Source organism: Stylophora pistillata, chromosome 3, assembly GCF_964205215.1.
Source record: "Stylophora pistillata chromosome 3, jaStyPist1.2, whole genome shotgun sequence".
Classification (NCBI taxonomy): domain Eukaryota; kingdom Metazoa; phylum Cnidaria; class Anthozoa; order Scleractinia; family Pocilloporidae; genus Stylophora; species Stylophora pistillata.
This window is the reverse complement of record NC_142521.1, coordinates 21,237,501-21,250,173: the sequence shown is the minus strand read 5'-3', so window position 1 is coordinate 21,250,173 and position 12,673 is coordinate 21,237,501. Positions and strand designations below refer to the sequence as shown.

The following is a 12,673-nucleotide window of genomic DNA, read 5'->3' as shown; positions in this document are numbered from 1 at the left end:
ACAGAGAATTAACTCTGAAGCGTAAATTGAAGTGCTAAGTAGGTTTCACCACTTTAATTTACGCTTCAGAGTTAATTCTCTGTTCCATCATTTGTGTTCTTACTGCTACGCAGCACAACATTTAGAATAGATTCTATGTTTTCTAGGGTGAAGTCAAGTTAAATTATTGCTACTCAGCTGAGGAATTTGGTGAATAGCGTCCTCATACACTATAAGTATCCATTCTGGTGCCAATTAATTGTAAACTTGAGTTAAGAACAGTTTATGTAGCTTAGTTGCAACTTGCCAATTCTGAACAACGCTAAAATAAGGAATTCATAACAAAAATTTGGAAATTTTATACATCGATGATTTCAGTGAATTTCCTTTATCAACCGTAACCAAAACTTATGGTTGGCCAAGTAAACTGTCGTCATCCTTTGACAGTCTATCGTTTATTCTTTTGTCAAACGTTGGATTCTTAGATCAGCTTAAAAAAGCAAAGCTGGAAACCCTCTTTGACCGTTTTCTGGACGTGTTAAAATCCACTGCCTTATAGTACAGTCCTGTTTTCTTTGTAGTCTGCCGTTGAAATCGACTTTTTATTAAACGATCTTTCCATGAAAGATTCGTCGATCTGCATGTGCAGAACCTTCCTTTTGATCACTAGGATGGAATGCGACTTATGACAGTTCAAAAACAAACTGTAATTTTCATAGCGCTTTTGCAAAACAGAAACTCAGGATGTGTCATAACTCAAAGTCAAACTCTAATCCAGATCCTTTTGCTAATACTTCCTTCTCAAATCTCTCGTTCAACTCTGGGGTGAAGTGCTCCTTCCAATTACCAACCACACCCTTTTGTAGAAGACTTGGACCATCTTCCTTATCTTCAAACAAGTAGCTTTGAACGTTTTCCATCATTCCTTTAAAAGTGCACTGCTCGGCAATGCGCTTGGCAAGATCATCTGGAAGAGGCTTGTTGAGGAAATCAGCAATTATTCGAACGTTGGACAGGAGATCCTAGAAAATAAAATCACTCATTTATTATCAACCTGTCTATAACACATATTCTTAGTATCTCATGATCTACTTTAGTAGTGATTATCCCTATCCATACAGGCGGGAGCATAGAAACAAATTATATTGACTGGGAATTCTAAAACTCTCTCTAAAAGAATCATTGTGCAATTATATAAACACCCCTTCCCTGCTATCAAGATAGCCTGCAGGTTATACACAGCTCCCACTGGCATTGCCTCTTCCATTGGCACTGCAACTGTCACTGTCCCTGCCACTCTACTGCCACTGTCACTGCCACTGCCACTGTCACTGCCATTGCTACTGCCACTGCTACTGCCACTACCAATGCCATTACTACTGTAACTGCCATTGCCACTGTCACTGCCACTGAACTGCCACTGCCACTGTCACTGCCACTGCCATTACGACTGCCACTTTCATTGTCATTGTCATTGTCGTTAGTCAATGTGCTTGTGGTTGTCGTTGTTATTTTCAATGTCAATGTCATCGTCACTATCTCCGCCAATGTCTCGTCACTGTCATTGCCAATAAACGAGTCATTAACTAGAAGTATGAGAGGTAAACATAGTTTTAATGATCATACCTTTTGAAGGTCTTCATATTTAAGGAACAGAACATTGAAACCATTTTTGTGCTCCCACCATCCAAGAACATGATCATTCCAGTGGTTCCACATGGCTAAGTAATGAATTGAAATAAAAGACAGATAAATGATACTGAAGGTAATTTCTCAAAAAAAAAATGTTTTCTATCTTGATTGACCAAATCGCATATTTTGTATTTGCCCTCCGCATGCGGGAGATACAGTGGCCTCATTACTGGTATTAGTGCTCTGGAGTTTGTTGGCATTGAAAGGGTCAATACCAGGCTCCGTCATTACGTTATGTTCTCAGGCAAGACACTCTTCCAGAACATCCTTCCACCCAAACTATCAGGGGGAAATTGCAAAATCCTGAAAGGAGAAGGAGTTTTCCGGGAGCTTGTCTCCCGCAGGAGCAAAGACACATGGATGAGAGTACTTGCCTCTTACCAGTATGATATGATTCTTGAACTTATAGCCAACTGAAAAACTGGTAACCCAAGCATAAGGGTACTTTTGGTTTGCTCATCATAATAAACACATCGAGGTTAAAATATTAAACTAACATGCCAGTAATAACAGCCGGCAGAAAATGTACTACGATTATCTAGGGGGCTTTAATTATTGTGAGGTCCCTAGTATTTTTTACTAGGTATTAGGTTTTACAATACAGTAATAACTAATCATTATCAGAAAAATTGTAATGGTTCGTTCTCTTACTTTTGCCTTCAATAAAAAGCTTCACGTAATACTCCCATGGGGCACTCAATCCTGTACCAGATCCAAAGCTTTTAATAAATTTATAGCTTGACACTGCAGCATCTTTGGGATTACGAGCAATGTAAATATATTTACAGTTTGCGTCCTTGTTGTAGCTTTAGGGATAGCTTCGTAGGAGAGGTGGGTCTTAAGAAGACGAGGGCTTGGTAAGGTTTTTATGTCAGGCTGAGTTGAATTTGGGTTCGCTGCGTCTTCCACAAATGGGACGCGGTCTTCCATTTTAGCACTGCTGGTTTCTCCATTGTGATAAATCTGCCAGGCAATTTCTTGAATCCAGGAAGTCCCTTGAACAAAAAATTATAACTCAGTTTTTCTCATTGCTTCTCAATAAATTGAGATTACATAAACAAATGATTAAGCATCGCGCTAAAGTTGTACGGCTAAGATTTATACGATTATAGATACAAATTTGTAGTAGCCTGAGCAGGTCCTCCGTGCCTTTTTCTGTCCCCAGGAGGATTTGAGACGAGTCCAGGAGAGGTTTACTGGAGGTCTGGCACTATTATCAGTACCAGACCCCTTGCTGACCTTTCGCCAACTCGTTTTGCTCAAGACCTCATGCTCCCGCGGACGAAGAAACGCTCGAGATAAAGGTTGATGGACAAAACACTGAGCCCTAGTCCATGGACTACCCCGATGGACTACCCAAATGGACTACCTTGATATGTCCTGCATGGACCAACCCTACAAAATCCTATTTCAAATGAGTTCTTGAAGTACTGCACTTCTTCATTTTTTTTCCGTTGTTGGAACAAATGTCTCAAATGCAACCAGTTTTTTCAGTTATAGGTAATCGTTTCTCTTAAAGTCCAACCTCGCCTTCGAGTCAGCGCGGGGAATGGCAATATCGTGTCATCAAAACAAATCAAATCATGATGTTATATACGAACAAAAATGCATTAAAGGAAATGTTGGAGGCTATCGACGCTGCCTAATTAAAGTACAAAATAATCTACAATAAAAAAATATGGAATCAGAACTAGCGAAAATAAAGCTTTACAAAACGCCTACGACGTATTTTGCCACAAACTTAAGTCCTGGGCCCAGTTGTTTAAAAGACAGGTTAAACTAACCTCTGGTTAGGCCTAACCGGAGGTTAAATTTCCTAACCGTGGGTTTGTTAACTCGCTGTTAAAATTGCGTTGTTCGAAGCGCGGTTAGAGGACAGGTTAGCTAACCTCTGGTTAGGCGCGTTTAACCCGCGGTTAGCATCCCATAATAAACTATTCGTACAATGTTGCCATGGTGAGCAAGTTGCGAGCTCTGCAAAATGGCTTCCTTAGCTATCTCACACAAAACTCGAAAACAAAATTTTAGCGCTTCAGAAATTGCCTTTTTGACAGAAAAAGTCGAAGAAAACCTTTAGCTTAAAGCAAGTTTACCAACAGCGTCACCAATCAGAAAAAAATGAAATGTGGAAAAAAATCGCCGATACTGTAAACGCTGTTGGTGCGGCAATGCAGACAACAGCCGAAGTTCGCCTATAACTTGTAGGAAACTTCCACCGGCGTTAAACCTGAGAGCAATTAAAACTTGATGGAGCGGCGGTAAGGCGTGATTCCGTCGAATGTTGCGACTGATATCACCGGCAACAAGATTGGTAATAAATGAAATAGACTCTCGTCGAAAGCGGTAACGAACACGCAGCTCTTCGTCTGTGAAATCGTCGATTTCACACAGAGTTCGGCTCTAAATCTCCTTTCTCGTCGTCGCCTTCTGCGTAAATCGCAAAACAACAGGTCCGCCATTTTAATTTTTATTCCTGATTTAACCGGAGGTTAACAATTTAACCCTGCTCGCACGGTGGGTTAAATTTAACCCATCGTTTAACCCGAGGTTAGTGTTAACCTTCCGTTGAACAACGCAACTAACCTCCGCTTAAAATTTAGCCCACGGTTAGGCCGATTTAACCCTGGGTTTAGACTTATCTCTCTTTTGAACAACCGGGCCCTGCTTTTTAACTACCTCTTTAGGAAGCGCATTCCACGGTTAAATAATTTTGATGAAGATGACGAGTGGAAAAAGTTTTCTCTGGCTAATGGCTGTCTTAATTTAAAAGAAATGTCAGCCTACTAAGTGTTAGTATCTAATTTACACTTGTTCGCTTCAATTATATAGCTTATAGATTCAGCCTTGAGCTTCCGCTCGTTCACGCTTGTGGTTGTTGAAAAATATATGTATTACAAGATTCAATAGGGTGATGGTCATTTTACGGCTTACGGTTAATTTATTTCCGTTGCAGTTAAAAGAAAAAAAATACACGGTTAATTCCTTTCATTTACAACTTACGGGGAAAATTTGTTAGTTTTTCCGCCTCGCGGCTAATTTTTTTATTTTTGTGGCCGTTTTACGGCTAGCAGTTAACCTCATTGAGACTCTTTAGAAATCGGCTAACTAGACTACGACCAGCCCCTCCCTTTCAGCGAAGTTCGTCGCGTGAGTCATGAAAAAAATCAGTGAAAAAAAGATAATATTAGCACGCCGCAGCCGACTCTTGAAGTGACGCGTACATGGGTGAGGCGCGTACATGGGTGAGGCGCGTACATGGGTGAGGCGCGTACATGGGTGAGGCGCGTACATGGGTGAGGCGCGTACATGGGTGAGGCGCGTACACGGGTGAGGCGCGTATTGATTTCTTCACACTTTGAATATTAGCTTGGGGTGTCAATTTCGTGACCATTAACTCTATACCTGAATTGTTAAAGCAATTTCAAACAAAACTGTAATTTACAGACGTAATTTGACGAGCGAGTGCTCAGGATTATATAAATATCTGCGTTACGAAGTTTAGCAAATATTTGTTTTCTGCACGTTCTGTGTAGAATGTGGTCCTCGCTAAGTACGCATTCCGGTATGTCTCTTGTGTGTAGTTATTTGCATAGTAGTATATAAGTCTGAGGTTAACTGGTATTCATCCTTCGCGTTGTGAACGCCATCGCATACAGAACTTTTTTCAGTTCATCGACCAGAGTAGCGGACCTTCTCTTTCCTTGGACGCGGCAGACGTCGGTGTGGCCGTAATGGAGGCAGCGATCAACAAAGCGATTCAATCTACTGTTAACGCGTCGGTCGGTCGTCTAACAGATAGCCTTACTGAAGTGATTGAGGCAAGGCTCGGTAGTTTTGCTCAACGCTTTTCCGAAGAAAATGGCGCCACCGTCGAGCAAACCGTGAAAAAGGCCCGCCGTGAAAACCATACATGTAAAAGAAAGGGAAATCAACAGCAGCTTGATCACGAGCTCGAGGTGCTGGATAAATTTGATGCGGCAACGAGTGCTCTAAAGAACAAGTCGTACGACAAAGTGAAAGCCGCCTTGGAGGAGGGTACAGGTATCGTATCCAAGCGCATAAAAGCCAGTAAGTTAGCTGATAAAAGCGAGTTTGGTTGGCAAACCGTGAACGAGTACCCGTCAGACGAGTTGGCGTCAGACTCAGAAGACGAGAAAAGGATGTATCGCGCGGAGAGGAGAGCGGAGAGGAAAATCAAAGATAAGCGTCGGCGCCAGCCTCGCCCTTTCACTCGTGGAAGTTCCCAGCCTACCGCTTCGAATGTTTCTTCAAATTCGCAAAGGCATTTTGCAGGCGATCATGCAGTCAGTCAGGATTCAAACCCTCCCCGACGCTTGGGTCCCCGTTTCAAGATAAGTATTTAAATCTTTTTTGCTTGGTTCAGTTCACTCGCGTGTCTTACTTCTTTGTTTTTTACTTCGGATTGATGGCGTTGCTCGCAGCCCACAATCCAATGTTCTCCACGATTTGTTGTGTCTTGTCTTCATTTGGTTTTATTCGCTTAAGTTAGTGCAGAATATATAAATATCTGCGTTACGAAGTTTAGCAGATATTTGTTTTCTGCACGTTCTGTATAGAATGTGGTCCTCGCTAAGTACGCATTCCGGTATGTCTCTTGTGTGTAGTTATTTGCATAGTAGTATATAAGTCTGAGGTTAACTGGTATTCATCCTTCGGGTTGTGAACGCCATCGCATACAGAACTTTAATTCTGCGTTGTTTATCTTGAAGTGCGGGGAGTTTGGCCATTTGAGAGCGCCTTCTGTTCTAAGCCGTCTGTTGCGCTAAAGAGTGACTCGCGCCATTCTTGACTAGACGTGGATTAAAGCTCAGAGAACGTTCTTCAGCATTCAGTTGAGTTCGCTTTTTCTTCCTTTTTTTAAGGGTAGTTACGACGATTTTTTTTTAATGTCAAAAGCACTAGGAGCGGTGTCAAGGGTCGTTTGAGCGCCTCCATTGAATTTTGGAAGAGTACCTTGAATGCTCCTGAATTTGTGCTTGACACCATCAGGCGTGGGTACAGGCTTCCTTTCGCGGAATATTCCCCCTCGTGTTTTTTGGCTAATAATAGATCGGCCTTTCAGCATTCTGAATCTGTGACACAAGCCATCTCGGAGCTTTTAGCCAACGGTTGCATTATTGAGCACAGTGTTCTGTCATTTTGCGTTAACCCCTTGTCAGTTGCTAAAGGGAAGAAGCTGCGCTTAGTCATCGATCTTAGGCACGTTAACAGCTTCCTTGTGAGCTTTAAATTTAAGTACGAGGATCTTCGCTCCCTATCTGAAGTCCTCGAGGAGGGGCACTGGTTCTTTACATGGGACCTTAAGTCCGGATATCATCATGTTGATATCTGCTTGGAGCATCAGCGGTATCTCGGTTTTTCTTGGCAGTTCAACAGCGTGCCAAGATATTTTACCTTCGTAGTTTTGCCCTTCGGCCTTGGCAGCGCCTGTTTTTGCTTCACCAAATTGTTGCGTCCGTTAATCTGTCGCTGGCGCTCTATGGGTCACAATAGCTTTATTTATCTCGACGATGGGCTCGGAAGTCTACCGGATAAGTGTTCCGCCGCAGCAGCTGTCATTATCCAAAAGAAAGAGCTCGACTCCTCAGGTCTCCTTGTGAATGAAGACAAATCTCATTGGCATCCCATGCAAGTAGGCGAATGGCTGGGTTTCGTGATTAACACTATTACTATGTCTTTTCATATTCCTGGAAGGAAGGTGGAAAAGTTTAAGAGTCTTTTAGGCTCTGTAATTGGAGATACGTCGTCCTCGTATCGAGAATTGGCCAGAATCGCCGATTCTATAATTTCTGTAGCCTTGGCAGTGGGGCCCATTTCACGTCTTCTAACCAGGCAAATGTACCTGGCAATTGAATCACGATCAGCGTGGGACCACACCCTTCGTTTTTCTCCGGCTCTTTTGGAGGAGTTGAGATTTTGGTACAGCAATATCGACTCGTTTAACGGCTATTCTCTTCGTCCACCCCCTGATTCGTCGACGGTTATTTTCTCTGATGCTAGTGATGTCGCCTTCGGCGGGTTTTCGGCCTCCTTGGACGGCGTAATGGCTAGGCATGTTCACGTCTGAAGATCTTGGTCAGAGCTCCACGTACCGCGAGTTGAAAGCTATTTATTACGTTCTATTGTCCTATACGGAGAAGCTACAGCAGAAGAGAGTAAAGGTTTACACCGACAATCAAGGCGCTGCGAGAATAGTTTCTGTTGGCAGTTCCAAAGCTCACCTCCAGTCTGTTGCTATGAGCATTTTTGATTTTTGTTTTTCAAACGGGATCACCCTTGAAGCACAGTGGATTCCCAGGTCGCAGAATGAGAGGGCTGATCTCCTTAGCCGATTCGTTGACAAGGACGATTGGCGCGTCAATCCTTCAGTTTTCCGCCTCCTTGGTGGGGTCCTCGTACATTCGACCGCTTCGTGACCTATTACAATGCTCAGCTTCCTCGGTTTAACTCGAAGTTTGCCTCTCCCGGATGCAGTGGGGTCGACGCATTGGCACAAGACTAGAGCCCCGAAAACAACTGGATATATCCCCCAGTTAGTCTGATCGTCGATTCTGTCCGTCATCTCATGTCTTGCTTTGGCCGCGGGACATTGATCATCCCCGAATGGCCCTCCGCTCATTTTTGGCCTTTCTTGCGTGAAGGGTCTTCTCGGTTTAGCTCGTATGTCGCGAAAGTGTTTGTTCTGCCTGCAGTCGAGGATCTACTATTCGAGGGTCCTCGTCAGAAGCAGATCTATAAGTCTCGACCTTCTATTTTTTGTCGTTGTCCGAAGTTCAGAATGTTGGCTTTGCGTTTAGAGTTTAGGTGAGTTGTCTAGCCTTCGTGGCATACTTTTTGAGCCCGGCGGTGCACTTTTTCCGGTATCTTTTTTGGTTACGCATATTTGGATTTTTTGGCGCATTTTACAGCCTGATTTGGCGTATGTTTTTAGCCTTATGTGGCGTGTCTTGAGGCCTAAGTTGGCTATGTTCGGCCCGATGGGGCGTTTTGTTTGGCCTGTAATGGCACCTGGCCTGTAGTGGCACCTGGATTCACTTTGCAATTTAGTAGGTATGGGTAAGTTTATGCCGCGCAGCCGACCATCGCGTTTGGAATATCCTCTTATACCAATATTGCCATTCTGTATGAGCTTGCTTTTTTCAGTTTTCCGTTGTCGTTTCGTTCACCTTGTGTCTTTGTTTTTCAGATGTTCTAATTTCCGGGATTTGGAGCGACGCGGCAGCCTTGGAGGACCCATTACTACGCAGCTTGGTTCCAGATCTTCTTGATTTGCAGTTGGGATCCAGGGCCTCGTCTACCTTAACCAAGTACAAGTCAGGCTGGTTGAGATGGCGCGGATGGTCGTCCTCGAAGATTGGTGTCCCTGTCATTCCGGCGAAGCCCTTGCACATTGTACTTTTTATTACAGAACTTACGAACGTTTGCCTTGCGAACAATACGGGTGTCTCCCCCCATAGAAGCTGTTGTTTATGGCATTAAGTAGGCCCACTCTATGGCTGGGCTAGAAATATGTCCAGCCAACTATCCCCTTGTGAAATCTTCTCTTGAGGGCGCGAAAAGAAACTTGGCGCGTCCTGTTAACCCGAAGGAGCCTTTATCCGTAGACACGCTGCAGGCAATTGCCGAATGTTATGTTGCGAGTAATTTTCTTGCCACTCTTCGTTTTTTGTTCATATTGTTAGTTGGTTTCTATGGGTTTTTTCGTATTGATGAAATTAACAGTTTTTGCCTTAAGGATGTAACCATCAATGCAGACCATATGTCTATTTTTGTCTCCAAGCGAAAAAATAACCAGTATCGGGAGGGTCACACCTCTTATCTTGCCTGGTCTGGGAAATCTACGTGCCCAGTCTCCATTACTGAACGAATTATTCAGGTTTTGTCGCAGTCTAATTTATCGCTTCCGCTTGTTCGTCGTATTGTGAAGTCCAAATCTGGCGAGTATTTCCACGCTAGCAAGGGCGTGTCTAATCCGGCCCTTTGTTGACGACGTTTCAAAGTACGGCACGCATAGTATGAGGTCTGGTGCAGCGTCCAACGCCGCTTGTAGGCGCATACCGGGCGATTATTGGATATGCATGTGGGGTGGAGGTGTCCTTCCTCGAAGAACAGATACATTAAACATACAATTAAAGATCGTTTAAGCGTTTCAAAATCGCTTTTGCTATGAGGGTATACTTTACGCTAGTTTAGAGTTTATTCTTGCTTAGCTGAAAGAGCTTTTCTTGTCATTAGTTTGCGATTATTTTGTGCTTTTTTGCTAGTTTATAACTATTGTAGTTCTAGTTTACTATTTACTGCAATCAATTTATTTATCGTATTTATTATGTCCATCTATTTGCTGTTGCCTAGAAGTCCTGGCGGGGGACGTAAGTGGTGCCTGGCCCGTCGGCCGTCCCAGATTTCCAGTCCTGTGTTTTCCCCACAGGGTTTTTTGAGGCAGGTTTTTTCTGGCCCCCCTGGCTCGCTTACTCGCAGTTGACAGATCCGGTTACGATTATAATCATATATCTCAATTGTAGTTCAATAAACTGATTGATGGCGTTGCTCGCAGCCCACAATCCAATGTTCTCCTTGATTTGTTGTGTCTTGTTTTCATTTGGTTTTATTCGCTTAAGTTAGTGCAGAAATGGGATTTCGTGCTAAAAAGGTAGTTCCCAACTTTGATTTTACGGCAGCGGAAGGCTAGGAGAAAAGAACACTGTTATCAACATGGTAGGTGCCTTTCCCGACCCCTCCCCCCATATTCGTTTCTCAAATAGATGATCGCGTGCAACGCCAACTCGCCCAAATGAGGTGCCTGTACTGAAGGCTAGAAAACGTCAAGAAATTGTCTCCCCTAGCGCGAACAAACGCTTTCAGAAGACACAACGCACCTGATTTGGGATAGCTTACAACGAACACGTCGTCCGGTCTGGTCTGAAAACCAGTGATGAAATCATGCAGCAACTGAGGGTCAGGAACAAAAGATGAAGGAATTCTTAATCCCAAGATTTCAACAAGTTTACTAGATGTCCATTCCCCTTCACTTTCCTGAAGGACTGGAAAAGTCGCCATGTTGTCACGATGTACGAAATCCAGAGGCTCAAAATTAACTTCTGCCCCTTCGATGAGCGAAATCCGAGGTTTCCATGTCACATTTGTGTGCCCACTGAACCAAATCCAACGAGGCCCATATTTAACATCTGGCCGCCTCGAAGGCTTATCCGAAAACAATAATGATCACATGACTTAAGTCACACTACCGCATTGTCACGCTGCTAACCGCACAGAAATTTCTGAGAACAACAAGCGAGATGGTGAATGAATTCGAAAGAATTCGAAATGGACTAAATCCAGTGGGGATAAGTTAATGAATGAAGCACAGTTACTATTAATACTCCATTTAAAAAATCTACCACAATTTTCAATTTTCTATTCTGTTCATTAATAGATGACGCCAAAATGTGCTAGGAACAAGAAATTTTGACATGCTATTGGATATTATTGAACAGACCCATGCCAAAATGCAATCTATTTGTTTTGTATAATAAAAATACAAAATGCTGTTAAAAATGGTGACGTTATCCATGCGTCTGACCTCAAATAGATCATAAGTAAAAACCAATCAAGATGCGTGCTTGGTTCAGCTTGTCATAAATACCTTTGTTCTTGCTGAAGATCTATTGGACAACAGGCGCATGGAGGACGCATGGAAACATGCAATCTACTTGTTAAAGGAAAAATGGAAAATTGTGGTCGGTTCGTTTCTTACAATAACATCGAATAATGCCATAATGCGGCAAAGTTTTCGAAAAAAAGGGAAATGCACCATCAAATAACCTACCATTGAAGCAAATTAAGAAATAATTGGATTATTTTCGACAAATGTGGAAGCATACTAAAAAACTATATATTTTCATTGCTTTTCCGACATAATGTTACCTGCTACGTCATTTTTATGATCTATAAACTCAACTGCAAATGCCTTAAACCAATAAGTACGGGTGAATTTCTACTGACAGTTATTGTAAAACTATCCCTTGTGTTTGCTCCTACCGATGAAACTCCGTCTTACGTTTCTGCGATTTTTTTTTTGCCTCGTCATAATTCGAAGACCAGGGCAGCTTCCAAAGACATTGCGACCCTTGGATAGTAGGACTACGGGAAGCAAAAGCTCTTGTAGTTATGATGTAGCTGCACGTTCAGCTCCAGGTGTAAACGGCTTAATTTAGGGCAATGAGAAGTTCTAGTTAAGTCTTCAACTTTAAAACATTCAGCTTAACGTTTTTGCTTACACTAGAAGTATTCAAGTGTTCGCAAACATGAAGATTATTGCAGTAAATGGTTTGAACCCGGGGGTAACATGTGAAGGTGTAGTCTGATCGTCCGGGTGAGTGTAGTCCTGAGAAGGACTGTTGTCGGTGGTAGTGACTGACGTTTCGACAACCTGTGCGGAAGTCATCATCAGAGTCAAGTGAATGATTATTGTCAGTAGAATGTCATTATTCCAAAACCAACCGATCATTTCACACGAACTGGGATAAGAACATTCTACTGACAACAATCATTGACTCTGATGATGACTTCCCTAAAGGTTGTCGAAACGTGAGTCACTACCACCGACAACAGTCCTTCTCAGGACTACACTCAACCGGACGATCAGACTACACCTTCACATGAAGATTATTGTCAGTCACTAGGTACTCCTTTACCTTAGTAGGAAAGTGGCCATTTGTTTCAGCATTGTGACGGGATTTATATCCCACACATGTAAATCGATAAATAACCAAAGATTTTAAGGCATCTGGAAAGGGATCAGGAAAGCAGCTGGGAGATTTGCCGTAAGTAGAGGTAACAAGAATCCTTAAGCTACAATCAGCCTCAACATCAGTTGACACATCAACCTTTTTTGGTATCTTTATTGTCCATCATTTTTTGCCTAGTTTGTCAATTCCTCAATTTAATTTTAGCTAACCGCTTCACTTTAAGAGTTAATTTC

General features: G+C 42.8%; 3 protein-coding genes and 1 pseudogene across 4 annotated transcripts in view; 2 read left to right on the top strand and 2 right to left on the bottom strand.

Annotated features, from left to right (window-relative positions):
- Positions 1-55: 55 nt before the first annotated feature.
- On the bottom strand, positions 56-10,882 carry LOC111332597 (amine sulfotransferase). The gene is made up of 4 exons (XM_022937960.2): positions 10,569-10,882; positions 2,323-2,666; positions 1,606-1,700; positions 56-1,001 (listed from the first exon to the last, which is right to left on the bottom strand). The coding sequence occupies exons 3-4, from the start codon at positions 1,696-1,698 to the stop codon at positions 729-731; spliced, it is 366 nt and encodes a 121-aa protein (XP_022793695.2). The 5' UTR covers positions 1,699-1,700; positions 2,323-2,666; positions 10,569-10,882; the 3' UTR covers positions 56-728.
- LOC148735026 (uncharacterized) lies at positions 4,796-6,700 on the top strand. The gene has a single exon (XM_088755105.1). It carries the CDS (start codon positions 5,403-5,405, stop codon positions 6,033-6,035), a length of 633 nt encoding a protein of 210 aa, XP_088611231.1. The 5' UTR covers positions 4,796-5,402; the 3' UTR covers positions 6,036-6,700.
- Positions 7,033-10,265, top strand: LOC111332598 (uncharacterized; annotated as a pseudogene).
- A 1,683-nt stretch (positions 10,883-12,565) lies between the features above and the next one.
- The window catches only part of LOC111332632 (sulfotransferase 1C2), an 11,645-nt gene continuing 11,537 nt past the window's right edge, over positions 12,566-12,673 (bottom strand). For both annotated transcript variants that reach the window (XM_022938007.2, XM_088755104.1), the window contains one exon: positions 12,566-12,673. This exon is cut by the window's right edge and continues 756 nt beyond it. The gene's annotated coding sequence lies outside the window, so the exon portion shown is untranslated.

Coding starts and splice junctions, on each gene's coding strand:
- LOC148735026 (XM_088755105.1), top strand. CDS start 5,403: ATGGAGGCAGCGATCAACAAAGCGATTCAATCTACTGTTAACGCGTCG.
- LOC111332597 (XM_022937960.2), bottom strand. CDS start 1,698: ATGTGGAACCACTGGAATGATCATGTTCTTGGATGGTGGGAGCACAAA. Junction 1,002..1,605: donor AATATGAAGACCTTCAAAAG/GTATGATCATTA, acceptor TTTATTTTCTAG/GATCTCCTGTCCAACGTTCG.